The sequence below is a fragment of the Hyposmocoma kahamanoa genome, unplaced genomic scaffold (genome assembly GCF_003589595.1).
Source record: "Hyposmocoma kahamanoa isolate Upper Pololo Valley unplaced genomic scaffold, ASM358959v1 62, whole genome shotgun sequence".
In the NCBI taxonomy this organism is placed as follows: domain Eukaryota; kingdom Metazoa; phylum Arthropoda; class Insecta; order Lepidoptera; family Cosmopterigidae; genus Hyposmocoma; species Hyposmocoma kahamanoa.
In genome coordinates, this window is record NW_020653850.1 from 25,008,271 (window position 1) to 25,020,085 (window position 11,815).

At 42.2% G+C, this 11,815-nt stretch overlaps 2 protein-coding genes across 2 annotated transcripts in view; both read left to right on the forward strand.

The window, feature by feature from the left end:
* The first annotated feature begins 6,105 nt into the window (after positions 1–6,105).
* LOC113229405 (tetratricopeptide repeat protein 7B-like) overlaps positions 6,106–11,815 on the forward strand; it is a 13,623-nt gene continuing 7,913 nt past the window's right edge. Inside the window, exons 1-11 of the mRNA XM_026462976.1 lie at positions 6,106–6,341; positions 6,585–6,864; positions 8,859–8,970; positions 9,687–9,838; positions 9,916–10,021; positions 10,234–10,356; positions 10,474–10,671; positions 10,733–10,859; positions 10,932–11,053; positions 11,118–11,234; positions 11,315–11,507. Coding sequence (XP_026318761.1) covers positions 6,215–6,341; positions 6,585–6,864; positions 8,859–8,970; positions 9,687–9,838; positions 9,916–10,021; positions 10,234–10,356; positions 10,474–10,671; positions 10,733–10,859; positions 10,932–11,053; positions 11,118–11,234; positions 11,315–11,507 — 1,657 coding nt within the window. The 5' untranslated portion in view covers positions 6,106–6,214. The remainder of the gene's footprint in view (positions 6,342–6,584; positions 6,865–8,858; positions 8,971–9,686; positions 9,839–9,915; positions 10,022–10,233; positions 10,357–10,473; positions 10,672–10,732; positions 10,860–10,931; positions 11,054–11,117; positions 11,235–11,314; positions 11,508–11,815) is intronic.
* Positions 10,941–11,761, forward strand: LOC113229653. Its single transcript, XM_026463324.1, has 3 exons — positions 10,941–11,053; positions 11,118–11,234; positions 11,315–11,761. Exons 1-3 carry the CDS (start codon positions 11,045–11,047, stop codon positions 11,714–11,716), a joined length of 528 nt encoding a protein of 175 aa, XP_026319109.1. The 5' UTR covers positions 10,941–11,044; the 3' UTR covers positions 11,717–11,761.

Consider the following 11,815-nt stretch of genomic DNA (forward strand, 5'->3'; position numbering starts at 1 on the left):
CGGCGCTCGGGTCTCAAGTTAACTCTTACGGGCTACACCTGCCAATGAGAATGATTATTGAAACGCAACTTTATAGTATTCAGACAGAGTATCTTTTATTCAAAATAAAACAAACATAATCGATTCTAATATAAAATCTAATGTGAAGGATGAATCTGATGCTGCTTAATAAGTTTGTTGATATCAGGTTCCAATTTACTCAAGAACAGCCGCAAGTCACCACGTTCGGTAACATGCAAACGATTTCTCTTTTTAGTAAGCAGCGTTGTCACAGCACTAAAACCACGTTCACACAAATATGACGATGGGAATGCTAACAATAATCGTTGAACGATTGACTACAATCCAGGGTACAATTGCGGGATCGGTTTTTGTAGCCAAAATTCTTGGTAGCCATTTTTGAACTTGATTTTTATTGGTGATATTGCTGTGTTGACATTTGAAAACGGATGTTTGGAATTTTAACATTTCTTAAATTGAAGAAATTTCAATAGTCGAATTTTCCATTTTGCATAATCCGTGCCGTCAAAAATTGGTATTACGATATTATTACTCTTTTTATTTACTTGTTTTTCACTTCTTGTTCAAACACTCTGCTACCATGTTTGGAATGGCGAAGAAGACGATAGATATCAGTTATAATAATATATATTCTCCAGAATAGAAATAGAACAACCACATATTTAGACGATGGAGAAACAACATAGAAAAACAATGCTTGTCATCGTACAGCTACAAACAAAACTAAGCGGCTAGTATAAATTGAAATGAACTTTGTGAATTATAATTATAATTAAGTACCATTGACTTACAAAATAATTACAATTATTTTGTTTCGTGGTTTTTACAGGATTGTATCAAATCGAGCAAACAATTTGCAATCGCTGACATGACAATATATGTAATAAAAAACTGTTAAACATTTACGGCAAGTGTGACACTCTCCTTGGCGACTCTCGTCCAAAGAGACTGCCACAGCCAGCCGGTGATAATAGGCGGCGTCTAAAATCGTCTAAAGCTGCCACAAATCTATGATCCATGAGTATAGATAGAACCTCAACAGGATCCAATACCCAGTCTGGTATTTCCAATTTCAAAATGTCCTGGTATCGTTCTGTGAGTCAATGTGGAAGTTTTTCAAATGTTGGCAGTAGGCAAACAAGTCGTCGTTACTGCAGAATACTGACAAATTCGGAAAATTGTGAAACTCACGTCTGCCCATATTCTTTTTGTGTAGAAGTAGTTTGGCTGCGAAAGCAGCAACGACATTTTTGTTTTAATTAAATTTTGTTCATCGCCTTGCAGCAAAAAGTATTGTTTGCTGACGACACATCCTTGACTTTTAAAACAGACAAACATGACGTTAACGATGACAATATTAACGATGCCCTCTCAAGATAGTTTATTGCCCAATGCCAGGAAGACAAACTGGGTTAAATTTGAAGTACCTAATGTAAAATCTACGAGTCCAATCATAGAAATAAATGGAGAAAAGTTAGACTTTCTTAACAAAACTGTCTATTTGGGAGTGACCTTAGATAGTAAACTTCAATGGTTTCCACATATACATAGATATATAGATGGAAGATTCTTTAGCCAGCAGATTAAGGTCTGCTGTCCGTAGAAATACGGTGGCTTGCCGATGTTGCTTCTGCTAGACTAGTTTACTTTATTTACTTCCATATTATAATGTCCTACGGGATTCTCATGTGGGGGGAAAGCGGCAGATGTACAAAGCATATTTGTATGGCAAAAACGAGCGATTCGTTCTGTGTACCGTTTAGGTTCTCGGGTTTCTCTCAGACAAATGTTTAAGGAGACTGGTATCATGACTGTGACAACACTATATATTTACTCAAATATTTTGTATGCCCGGAAAAATATATCTACATAATTTCAGTAAGAAAGAAGATATCCATAATATTAACCTTATAGAACTAAGTCCAAACTCATAGTGCCACGATTTCGTTTAACTTAACGTAAATGGTTATTTTGTGGAGACTGTATACGTTTAAACAATAAGATTCCGGAGCATAATATATTAAGATATTTAAGACTAACATTGACCTTATGAAAACTAACAATAAAAGTATTTTGATTGAAAAGTCATATTACAAAATTGAAGAGCATGTGTTAGATAAACATGTATGGAAAGGCAACATGAGTCTAGATTCTACACAATTATGATTCAATGCTTATCCCATAGCAAATGCTAAAAGGGCAATCCCAAGAGTTTCTTGCTCGTTCTTTTCAGGGAGGTCAGGGTAGTGAACGAGCTGTAGCTTAAAAAATGACGTGTTCAAGTGTAAAATTTTTTACGTACGTAATAAATGATTATTTGAATTTGACTTGAATTTATTCAACTCCTCTTTTATCACTACGCCAAAATTACTATCTGTAATAATAAAATTTTACTTGATTAGGAATGGAATATGGAAACTAGTAAGCTCTTTAATTTGCAGTACTTGCTTGCCAAAAAGCCTATTCAATGCGTCTATCCGGGCCTGGCTCAGTGCAGTCTGGCTGCCAAATTGGTGAACATTTATCGGGACCCATAGCGTTGCCAAAATGCCTATCCTCTAGTACATTTTGTCTTTTTTCTATATGTTTAAATGCCTATGGTTAAGCCTATACTTGATTCTAGGTACCTACTTCTTAAGCAGAAGTTATCATATATATGAAATTCACAAGCGGTGTGAATAAAGCTTTTTTATTTGTGTAGGTAAATGTTACATTATTATGTTTGTTTATTTCAAAGGCCATAATAGGTACTTCAGACACAGATTTACAAAGCGCATAACACCGTGCGGGTAGTCGCTTTGATGGACGCCAGCGTAGAGGATGGAATAAAAAACATAGTCTAAGGACTCCAGTCACACTATCACATCAATGTGAATAAAATTGAAGTAGAGGGCACATTAAATTTAATATATTATGGCACAGTGTAAAGAACATACAGAAAAAAGCACTTGAATTAAAAAACCTTTTCTAATGAATAGAAAAAGTTTGTCTTCGGATGCGTTCTGAATTTACACCTCATCAATTTTTATTGTTGTTTGTATTTTTATTTTGTGTGCAGATTATTGAAATTATTTTAGTTCTTCGACGAATTAAAATAATTTATTGAACACAATTAGTTATCATTGTCAATTTACTGTCAACAATAATAAGATATAATAAAACAAGAATAAAATATACCAATGGATTTATGTTACATAAATAATAATGTACGACAAATGGCTTAATTGAACGTGCTATTATCTTTTTATTTCATCGAAAGAAAAAGTTAGGTGCACCACAGTCCATCCAGTCCAAGTTCGAATTCCAAAAACCTTTTCCACGCTACGTGCAAAAATGCTTTTGCGCACAGATTTCTAAGGAGAAAGAAAATCTTTCCGAGCTAGTGAGTGTCGTTTTCTCTGTTTCATCCGTTTTAATGGTATTTATTTTTATTTATTGATACGAAATAGGTATTTATTTAAGTATTTATAAATTTATTCATAATTTTATGTTTTTTTTATTATTATTACATTTTTTTTTGTTGTGCACGTAAACTCGCTATTGTAATTATTGTGTTCTGTATTTAGGTTTGCAAGAAGAAATTTCTGTTACAAATAAGCAGTACCTTTTTTTTGTGTTTTCCTTGTTGCAAAATATGTGTTTTTTTTTTCTAAGCTAGGGGAACCGATCCTTGGTGGCAGGGCTGTGAGTATTTCCGCAGAAGTTAAATATTTAGGGATAACCCTAGATCAAACCCTAAGGTGGAACTGCCAATAGAAAAATAGCTAACACGGTCAACAAGGCCAAGATGGCCTTAGGTATTTGTAATCGTATGGCAGGACAGCGTTGGGGTCTAAAACCAAAGAAGACTCTCTGGTTATACAAGGCCATTGTGAGGCCCATAGTGACATATGCCTCCGTTGTTTGGAGTAGTAAAGTCAGTCAAACAACCACTATTGCCACATTGGGCAGTCTACAGCGTGGCGCGTGTCTGCTGCCAACGGGAGTCATGTCCACTGCTGGGGCGGCCCTAAATGCATTGCTGAATTTGACTCTAATCCATGTATTCATACAGAAGGAGGTCGGTAACAGCATGTATAGGCTCACCACCAGGTTAGGAACTAGGTGGCTCTCCCAGACATTGAGATCGGCCCAGGATTCAATTCTGGAACATCCTGTTCTGAGAATGACTTCTGATGTCATGCTTCCCAAGCAAAACTTAAGGAAACTCTACCAGGTTACTAATTTCTAACCAGGGAAAAATGTGGAAACTAACAGTCTCTCACCTGGAAGGACAGTAGCCTTCTTTGGTATACGGGTGGGTCCAAGGTGGGACCCAACGTAGGCTGTATACAGGGCGTGAGACCGAGATTCAGCCACAAGCCGAACATGGGACGACACCGCTCTATCCTTTAGGCCGAAATATACGCCATAATTGCTTGTGCGGATCTAAACCTGAAGAGGGAGTCGTTAATTATATTTATATAAACTCAGATAGTCAAGCCGCTCTGCATGCACTAACCTCAGTCACCCAAACTTCGAGGATTGTAGAGAACTGCGTAACTATACTGAATACTCTCGGCGAAAACAATAATGTGGTCCAGCCTTGGCTTCCAGGTCACTCTGACATCGAGGGTAATGAAGCAGCGGATGAACTGGCAAAGGCTGGTGCTAGGGAGGCCTTCACTGGTCCTGAGCCTTTTATAGGGATAGCACACAGCCTGGCAAAGCTCACTTTGCTGAACGAGAGCGCGCACGTCTCTCGTAACGTGTGGCTGCTGACTAAGGGTCTTGAGCATTCAAATTGTTGCCTTCAGAGCCAAATACTGTAGAGAAGCTCTGTCACTGGACAGGAATGACATCACAATGCTGACTAGAGCCTTAACATTAGCATTGTAGTGAGGGGGTCTACACTCGATCTCCGTCCGATCTCCGTCCGAAACAATTACTACCAAATAAGCAATACTTGACCAAATGAAAAGACGCGTGATGCGAATGAAGCTTCATACCTGATACTTGTCTTTTAATTTTGTCGAATATTACTTATTTGACAGTAATTGTTTCGGACGGATGTCAGACCGAGATCGAGAGTAGCCCCCTTGAACAAGCACATGTCAAATATTGGACAAAGAGAAAACAGAGAATGTAGATTCTGCCACGAGGCGGATGAATTTCCTGTGCTTCTCCTCACTCAGTGCTGCTCTCTAATGGGAGTAAGAAGTTCCATACTGGGTAGGCACAGGCCACACCCAGAGGACTTAAAAACTGTCGGAGTCAGGAAAGTCCTTCAGTTCCTTAATGCTGTTGGTCTCCGAACTGTAATTAGTGGTGATCACAACAGATTATTTAATGGTCGCAGTGACGAGGGGCCTCATAGGCCTCAAATAAAACCACCCTAATACTAATAATAATAATGTATAATTTTCCCACAAATCACTTTAATACTCATACGAAATATTTAAATTAAATGTGTCAACTCTGAATGTTATGTCCCGAACGAGTGTATGGCAATTCAGGCTCGCATCCGCCCTAGCACAGCCTGCACTATTGTTCTGTCTAGTTGTGTCCGTTGAACGGTTGTGGGAAATATTGGTTAGACTGTGGTAAGACTATGAGTGAAAAACTATGACTGTCTTCTGCGCTTGGTACGAGTGTATACCAACCTATATAAACGATGATGATTACGGGTCTTCACTGGAAATTCTTCAATAAAATGTATAAAAATGAATTATAAAAAGAGCGTTCAAACCAGTGGTTTTTTATGGAATTATTTGATATATTTAACGGTAAGTAGCGACATCTAGCGTCAAATGGAAGACAATTTTAACTGTCGCCATGTCGGAAACGACATCGTATTTGCAAGGTTAGCTATAGCTAAAGAGGGAGCGTGTTGAATAGTGTTATATACACTATTCAACATATCCGAGTAGGTGTTATTTTAGCGATAATATAAATCTTAGAACAATCATTTCAACAATTAATACTCTGAAGGAAATAGGTATAGGGAAACGTGTTTAAAAACAACAGCGTAGATCGGGTCGTGTTTTCGAACGTTTTTTGTCAGTGTCAGAAATCTGTCAAAATTGGCCTTCATTCTATTGCTCCCTGAAATCGTATTGCAAAGTGTAAGGTGTTTTGTAATGTGATAAATTAAGTGAAGTGAGTGCTGAGGTGGATGGTGTGTTAAGGGGCAGGGCGCAGCTTGGGCGGCAGAATGACGTCGCGCAACAAAAGCGCCGTGCGCGGCTTTGAGGCTGAGATTGAGAAGAGCCGCGAGGAGGCCAACTGGAAGAAAGCCGTGGAGCTGGCAGAACAGCTTAAAGCACGCTCCCCGCAGCATGGTCAGTGCCATCTCCCTGCCCCATTCTGCGCTTACGTTGCAAACACCAGCCCTACTTCACATGTCCATGAACTTGAATGGCTTCTTATCTGGCAATCAAAGTGCAACATGACGTTGAATTATTTGTATTGTTGAGTCATCTTGTTCCATCTGTTATTTTTGCATTTCCATATATTAATTGTTTTTGTGAAATTGTAATAGCCTCATCTTACTTACAAAGTTATCATACATTACTTACTTACAGAAAGTCTAGCACATTTCCTCATCGGTGAAGGAAAATTGGAGGCGTTTCTTGATGAATACCCTCCTTGCAAGGAGAACATCGAGCGAGCACAGCGGGAGCTCACAAATGCCAGTGGGTTCCTCAATTTGGCCACACAGGAGGCAGGCAAGAAGGCCGGTGTGGCGCTTGATGCACACCTGCTCCTCGGCAAGCTTAACTATGCTTGTGGCTCTTATGAGGAGGCCCTTAAACATTACAAAATGGCTGAACTCAATACACTTACTGAGAAAGAACTACCTGTGTAAGTCTATTTACATTACTTCTATTTATATGTATATCTTTTTTATAAATTTGTAAAGTTAAAATATTGCTTGAAAAACCATAGGTATGTGGATTTTAAAAAAATCTATAAGGTTATATAGATGGCGAAATATTATGTGAATTGATTCGTGTTATCGCTTCATCTGTTGAGTACAATAGGACAAAAGAGTTCACCGTCTCGGTAACGCGCGTGCCATCTGTGTAGTACAAACAACTAGTTTAAATACATTTATGCATTGAGACTTAGTTCTAAACTTGATAATATTTATGCGTAAAAAACTTCTGGCATAAGTAAGAAAATAATTGGCAGTCAATATTTTACGAACAATCTACTGTTAAAAAAAGTACAGAAATAATTTTTTTCTTTTTTTTCATACACACTCAATATAGCCCCGCACTAGGTAAATCCTGTGTCGAGGGTGATGGAACCATGGTGTAATTTGTTGTTGTCTAGGTGATGTGATGACAACCACAAATTACACCCAAACTCACGAAAGATATAAGTGTAAGCCATACAAATATTTTACCCGGCCTGGGAATCGAACTTGGGACCTCTGCGTGGCAGTAACCAGGTAACTATTCGGCCACAGAAGCAGTTTGCAATAATAATTGAAAACTAGAATTCAGAAAAAGCATTTAGTGCGCCCATGACTGGTATGATGGACCAAGATCGTTAAAGCCTTGTACGCTTTAAAAGCAGTATTAATGGTTGTTACCCTATTGTAATAGAAATAATATTTCTTCAACTACACCACATTAGTCTTTAAAGTTATGTTCTATGCAATGTTCCTTTTATAAATAATTAAAGACAATGGTCAATAAATTATTATAGTAATCATTATTAAACCATAATAATAAGCATAAAATGATTGCTTTATTATTGTAGAAACAACATTCAAAAGTAATTTCTGACTAATATAAGGAACTGTAAACAGAATTGATGAGTGATTCATGTGTGTGTTATTTCCTAAGCATTCTGATAATTTTTTGCTACTGCTGATGCCAAAATGAAGTCATACTAAAAAACCTCATAATTGTACTGTGTTCTAATAATGTTTTGAAGCTAGAGGTTTTTTATTCCCCGTCTCTGCATTTTTAAGAGATTATAAACAAGAAATTTACTTTTATTTTTTGGAAGTTTGATCTCATAATATTTCAATGTATATAGACCATGAGAATTTTTTCATTAATTAGAGTTAAAGAAAGAAAGAAAAATTGTTTATTCTTTTAACAAATTACAGTACAGTACACTCACATTATATGATTTAACATATAATAACATAAAATTTGACAAAACTTATCAATAATTTGACTAATATCTAAAATAAATTAAATAACAAAATTGAAATAACACGGTGTGTGCTGTGCTATTATAGAATGGCAGTTGATGCAAATAAAGGTCCCAGAGCTGTATAAGTAACAAAAAAGAAATGATTCTGTATTTATGACTCATTGTTTGTTGAAAACATTTCATTGTGGAACATCCATTTTTTATAGGTTATTTAAAGCTCTAGTCTATATTATATAGTCAACAGTGAGTTGAATAGCTAATTTAGATAAATTTATTTTTGATTCTTGGTTCCCATTAGAATATTGCATTTCTGGAGGTAAATATGTTTACATGAATTTTATGTTTCTTCTAATGACAACAGCAATGTTATATGTATATTTATAGCTTGTTTATAGCCTGTTGTTCACACAGTTTAATATGTTTATTTAAAAAAATAAGTTAACAATTAAATAAATCTTTGATTAAATATACATATTGTTGAATAATATGAATCTGTAAACATTGTGAATTTTTTTCATAAAAAAAATATTATTCCAATAGTTGAAAATTTTGAATATTGTCTTTGAACCATTTAGTCACATTTCTTACTTTGAGTTATCAAATGAAATACAAATAAAAAACAATGAACCCACCATGCATTGGGTCAGATGTAGTGTGATGTAATCAAATGTTATTGTGAGCAGGCGCAGTCTACGCATCGTGGCGGAGTCGTACGCCATCAAGGGCCTATGCCTGGAGGAAAGTGCGCCGCCTTCCTCCTCGCGGTACAAGCAAGCCGAGCGCGATGCTGAGATGGTAACTGCTTTGTTACAACTCTATTACTTCTTGATTCATTAAATATTATGACATAGTCGTTGTGCATTATAGCATAAATCTATGCAGCCAATTGAAGTTCAAGGAAATTGCTGGTGTTTTAAATTCATTGTACTTATTAATATTATGGTAATTATATTTGAGCCCACTAAAGATATCTTGTTTCTTATACCTGATATTGTGTTTATAAATTGTACAACACATTCGCCCTGATGTAGCTACGTCATAATGACATTGGGAACAGTACTTCGGAGCTTAAGCTGCTGACATGGTTGTGGAACAAAAGTTGGAAATTTGAAAAGATGTTGTTGACACGAGTCCAAAATGTCTGATCGTGTTTTTAGGCCACACGTTTATGGACATTATCGACTTTTTTCCCAATTATCAGCATTTGGCTATTAACTTTTAAAAGAAGCATAGAAACTATTACTGCAGTGAATACGATAAGAAATTCAAATTTACGAAGTTGTGGTTTTCTCGTGTGTTTTTCATAACTTTTCAAATGCTGAGTTACTTGTTACTGTATAAATTCAAAGAATAAAAAGCTTTCAACAATAGGAAAATAATGTTTTTCATAAATGAATATATTTATGAACAACCAGAGTTAATATGGCATAATAGCGTAACCAATAAAACGTCCGGAACTTTTAGAGCTCTGATCGCGTAGTCCTTTAACGGTACTCGCATTATGGTTGCAGATTCGCAGCTACGAGCTGGCGTCGGAGCTGACGCTGCTGTATCTGCAGCGCACGGGCGGCGCGGGGGGCGCGGGGCCCGTGCTGGAGACAGCGCTGCAGCGCGTGCCCATCCTGCACATGCGCGCCATGCGGCTGCACAGCGCCATCGACAGGTGCGCTTCCCCCGCCTCCGCCCCGCCCCGCCCTCGCCGCGCCGGCCCCGCCCGCCTGACCACTGTTGTGCCGGCAGGTACCGCAGCATGCTGATGGCGGTGGAGGCGGCGGGCACGCAGGCGCTGCGGCTCACGCTGGCGAGGCAGCTCGCCGAGGTGTTGCTTCGCGGTGTCACCGGACAGGTGCGTGCTCGACGCCGCTCTTTTGTACGTTTTCGTCTTAGGCTTCTTCGAGACGAGCGGTCGCCTCGCTGCGGGTGCGTCTTCCCGTGAGTGGTTAAGTTTGCTTATAAAAAAAAGTGTGCGGAATCTTTCGCAAATTGTGATAAATTTGTAATAAAAAAAAGTAAATAATATATAATTAAAAAAAAATAAAGAAGCCCGCGACTGTACAGGTGTACAAGACGGTGGAAGCGCCACGCTCGACTTCGCAGACGACGGTCGGCTCGCTGCCGCGCCGCGACCAGGTCGTCGCGGAGGGGCCCTGGAAGCCCAAGAAGTATGCCGGTCTCAACCAGGTGCGGGCGCCTACTCCGTTCCTTATACCGAACGACTCGTTCCAAGTTTCGTAACGTTTCGTTCGACCGCATCGCGATTCGCGTGTCGTTCGTAACAAAAGCGGAGGACGTTCGCAGTTCGTGCCGGCGAACGAGTTCGAGGAGGTGCTGCTGGTGCTGCTGGTGGGCGAGGCCATGGCGGTGCGCGACGCCGTGCTGTCGCAGGCGCCGGAGTTCGGCGCGGCGCGCGACCACGCGCTGCACAACGCGGTGGCGCTGGTGGACCTGCTGGCGCTGGCCGCCACGCGCTGGGGCCAGCTGTGCCTGGTGCTGGAGGTGGGTGGCCGCGGGTCCGCGCGTCGGCGGCGGGGCCGGGGCTGACGCGTCGCTGTTGCAGTCGCTGGAGCGGACCATGAAGTTCTCGTTCGGCTGCGCGCACGTGTGGCGCCAGCGCGCGCTGGCCACGGCCGCGGCCGCCGCGCCGCCCGCGCGCCCGCCGCCCTTCGGCGACTTCGTCTCCGCCGGTGAGTCCTGTCTCCGGGCGAGGGCCGCCCCGCAGCCTGACCGCCCGCCCGCCTGACCGCCCCCGCCCGCAGGCAGCCCCGCCTGGACGCTGGGCGTGCGCGCGCACGGCGTGGCGCAGCGCGCGCTGCAGCTGGCCCCGCGCGACGCCGCGCTGCGCCTCGTGGCCGCCAACACCTGCTACAACATGGGCTGGGTAGGGCCTCGCCGCCGCCGCCCCCGCGCCCGCCCCGCCCGCCGCTCTCACCCGCCTGTTGCAGCTGCGGGAGGGCGTCGAGCTGGCCGAGGCGGCGCTCAGGATCGAGGAGGAGGGCGACGGCGAGATGGAGGCGCGCGCCTGCCTCTTCGTCGGCATCGGCTACCAGATGAAGGCGCAGGCGAGTCGCGGCCCCCGGCCCCCGGCCCCCGGCCCCTCGCCCGCCGGCCGCGTCTGACGCCGCCCGTCTTCTCCGCGCAGAGCTCGCACGACCGCATCGAGAAGGAGGCGGCGAACGAGGCCTGCCGGCGGTACCTGGTGCGGTCGGCGCGGCTGGACGGCCGCGACCACCTGGCGCTGTACCACCTGGCGCTGCAGCAGCTGCGCGAGGGCGCCCTGAACGAGGCCATGGACGCGTGCCGCGCCTGTCTGGCCGCGCGGCCGGAGTGCGCGGGTCCGTGCCCCTCTTTGCCCCTCTTTGCCCCTCGCTCCTCGAACGGTCCACTGCCCCGGCGCCCCGCGGGCCGAGCGTCCCCGTTGCGGCACGTCGCGGAGGCCGGGAGTGCGGGATTGCCTCCTACCGTGCGAACCGGGCAATCCCCGGTCTCGCGACGAACACTTAAAGAGGCGAATGAGTGGCTGATACCCGTACCGAATATGTAAAAAAACACTGCCTTACTTTAAGATATTTTCTCTAACCTTTTATACCACACACACGCACAAATGGTTTAAATCTTACTTCGAAAATCGGAAACAATATGT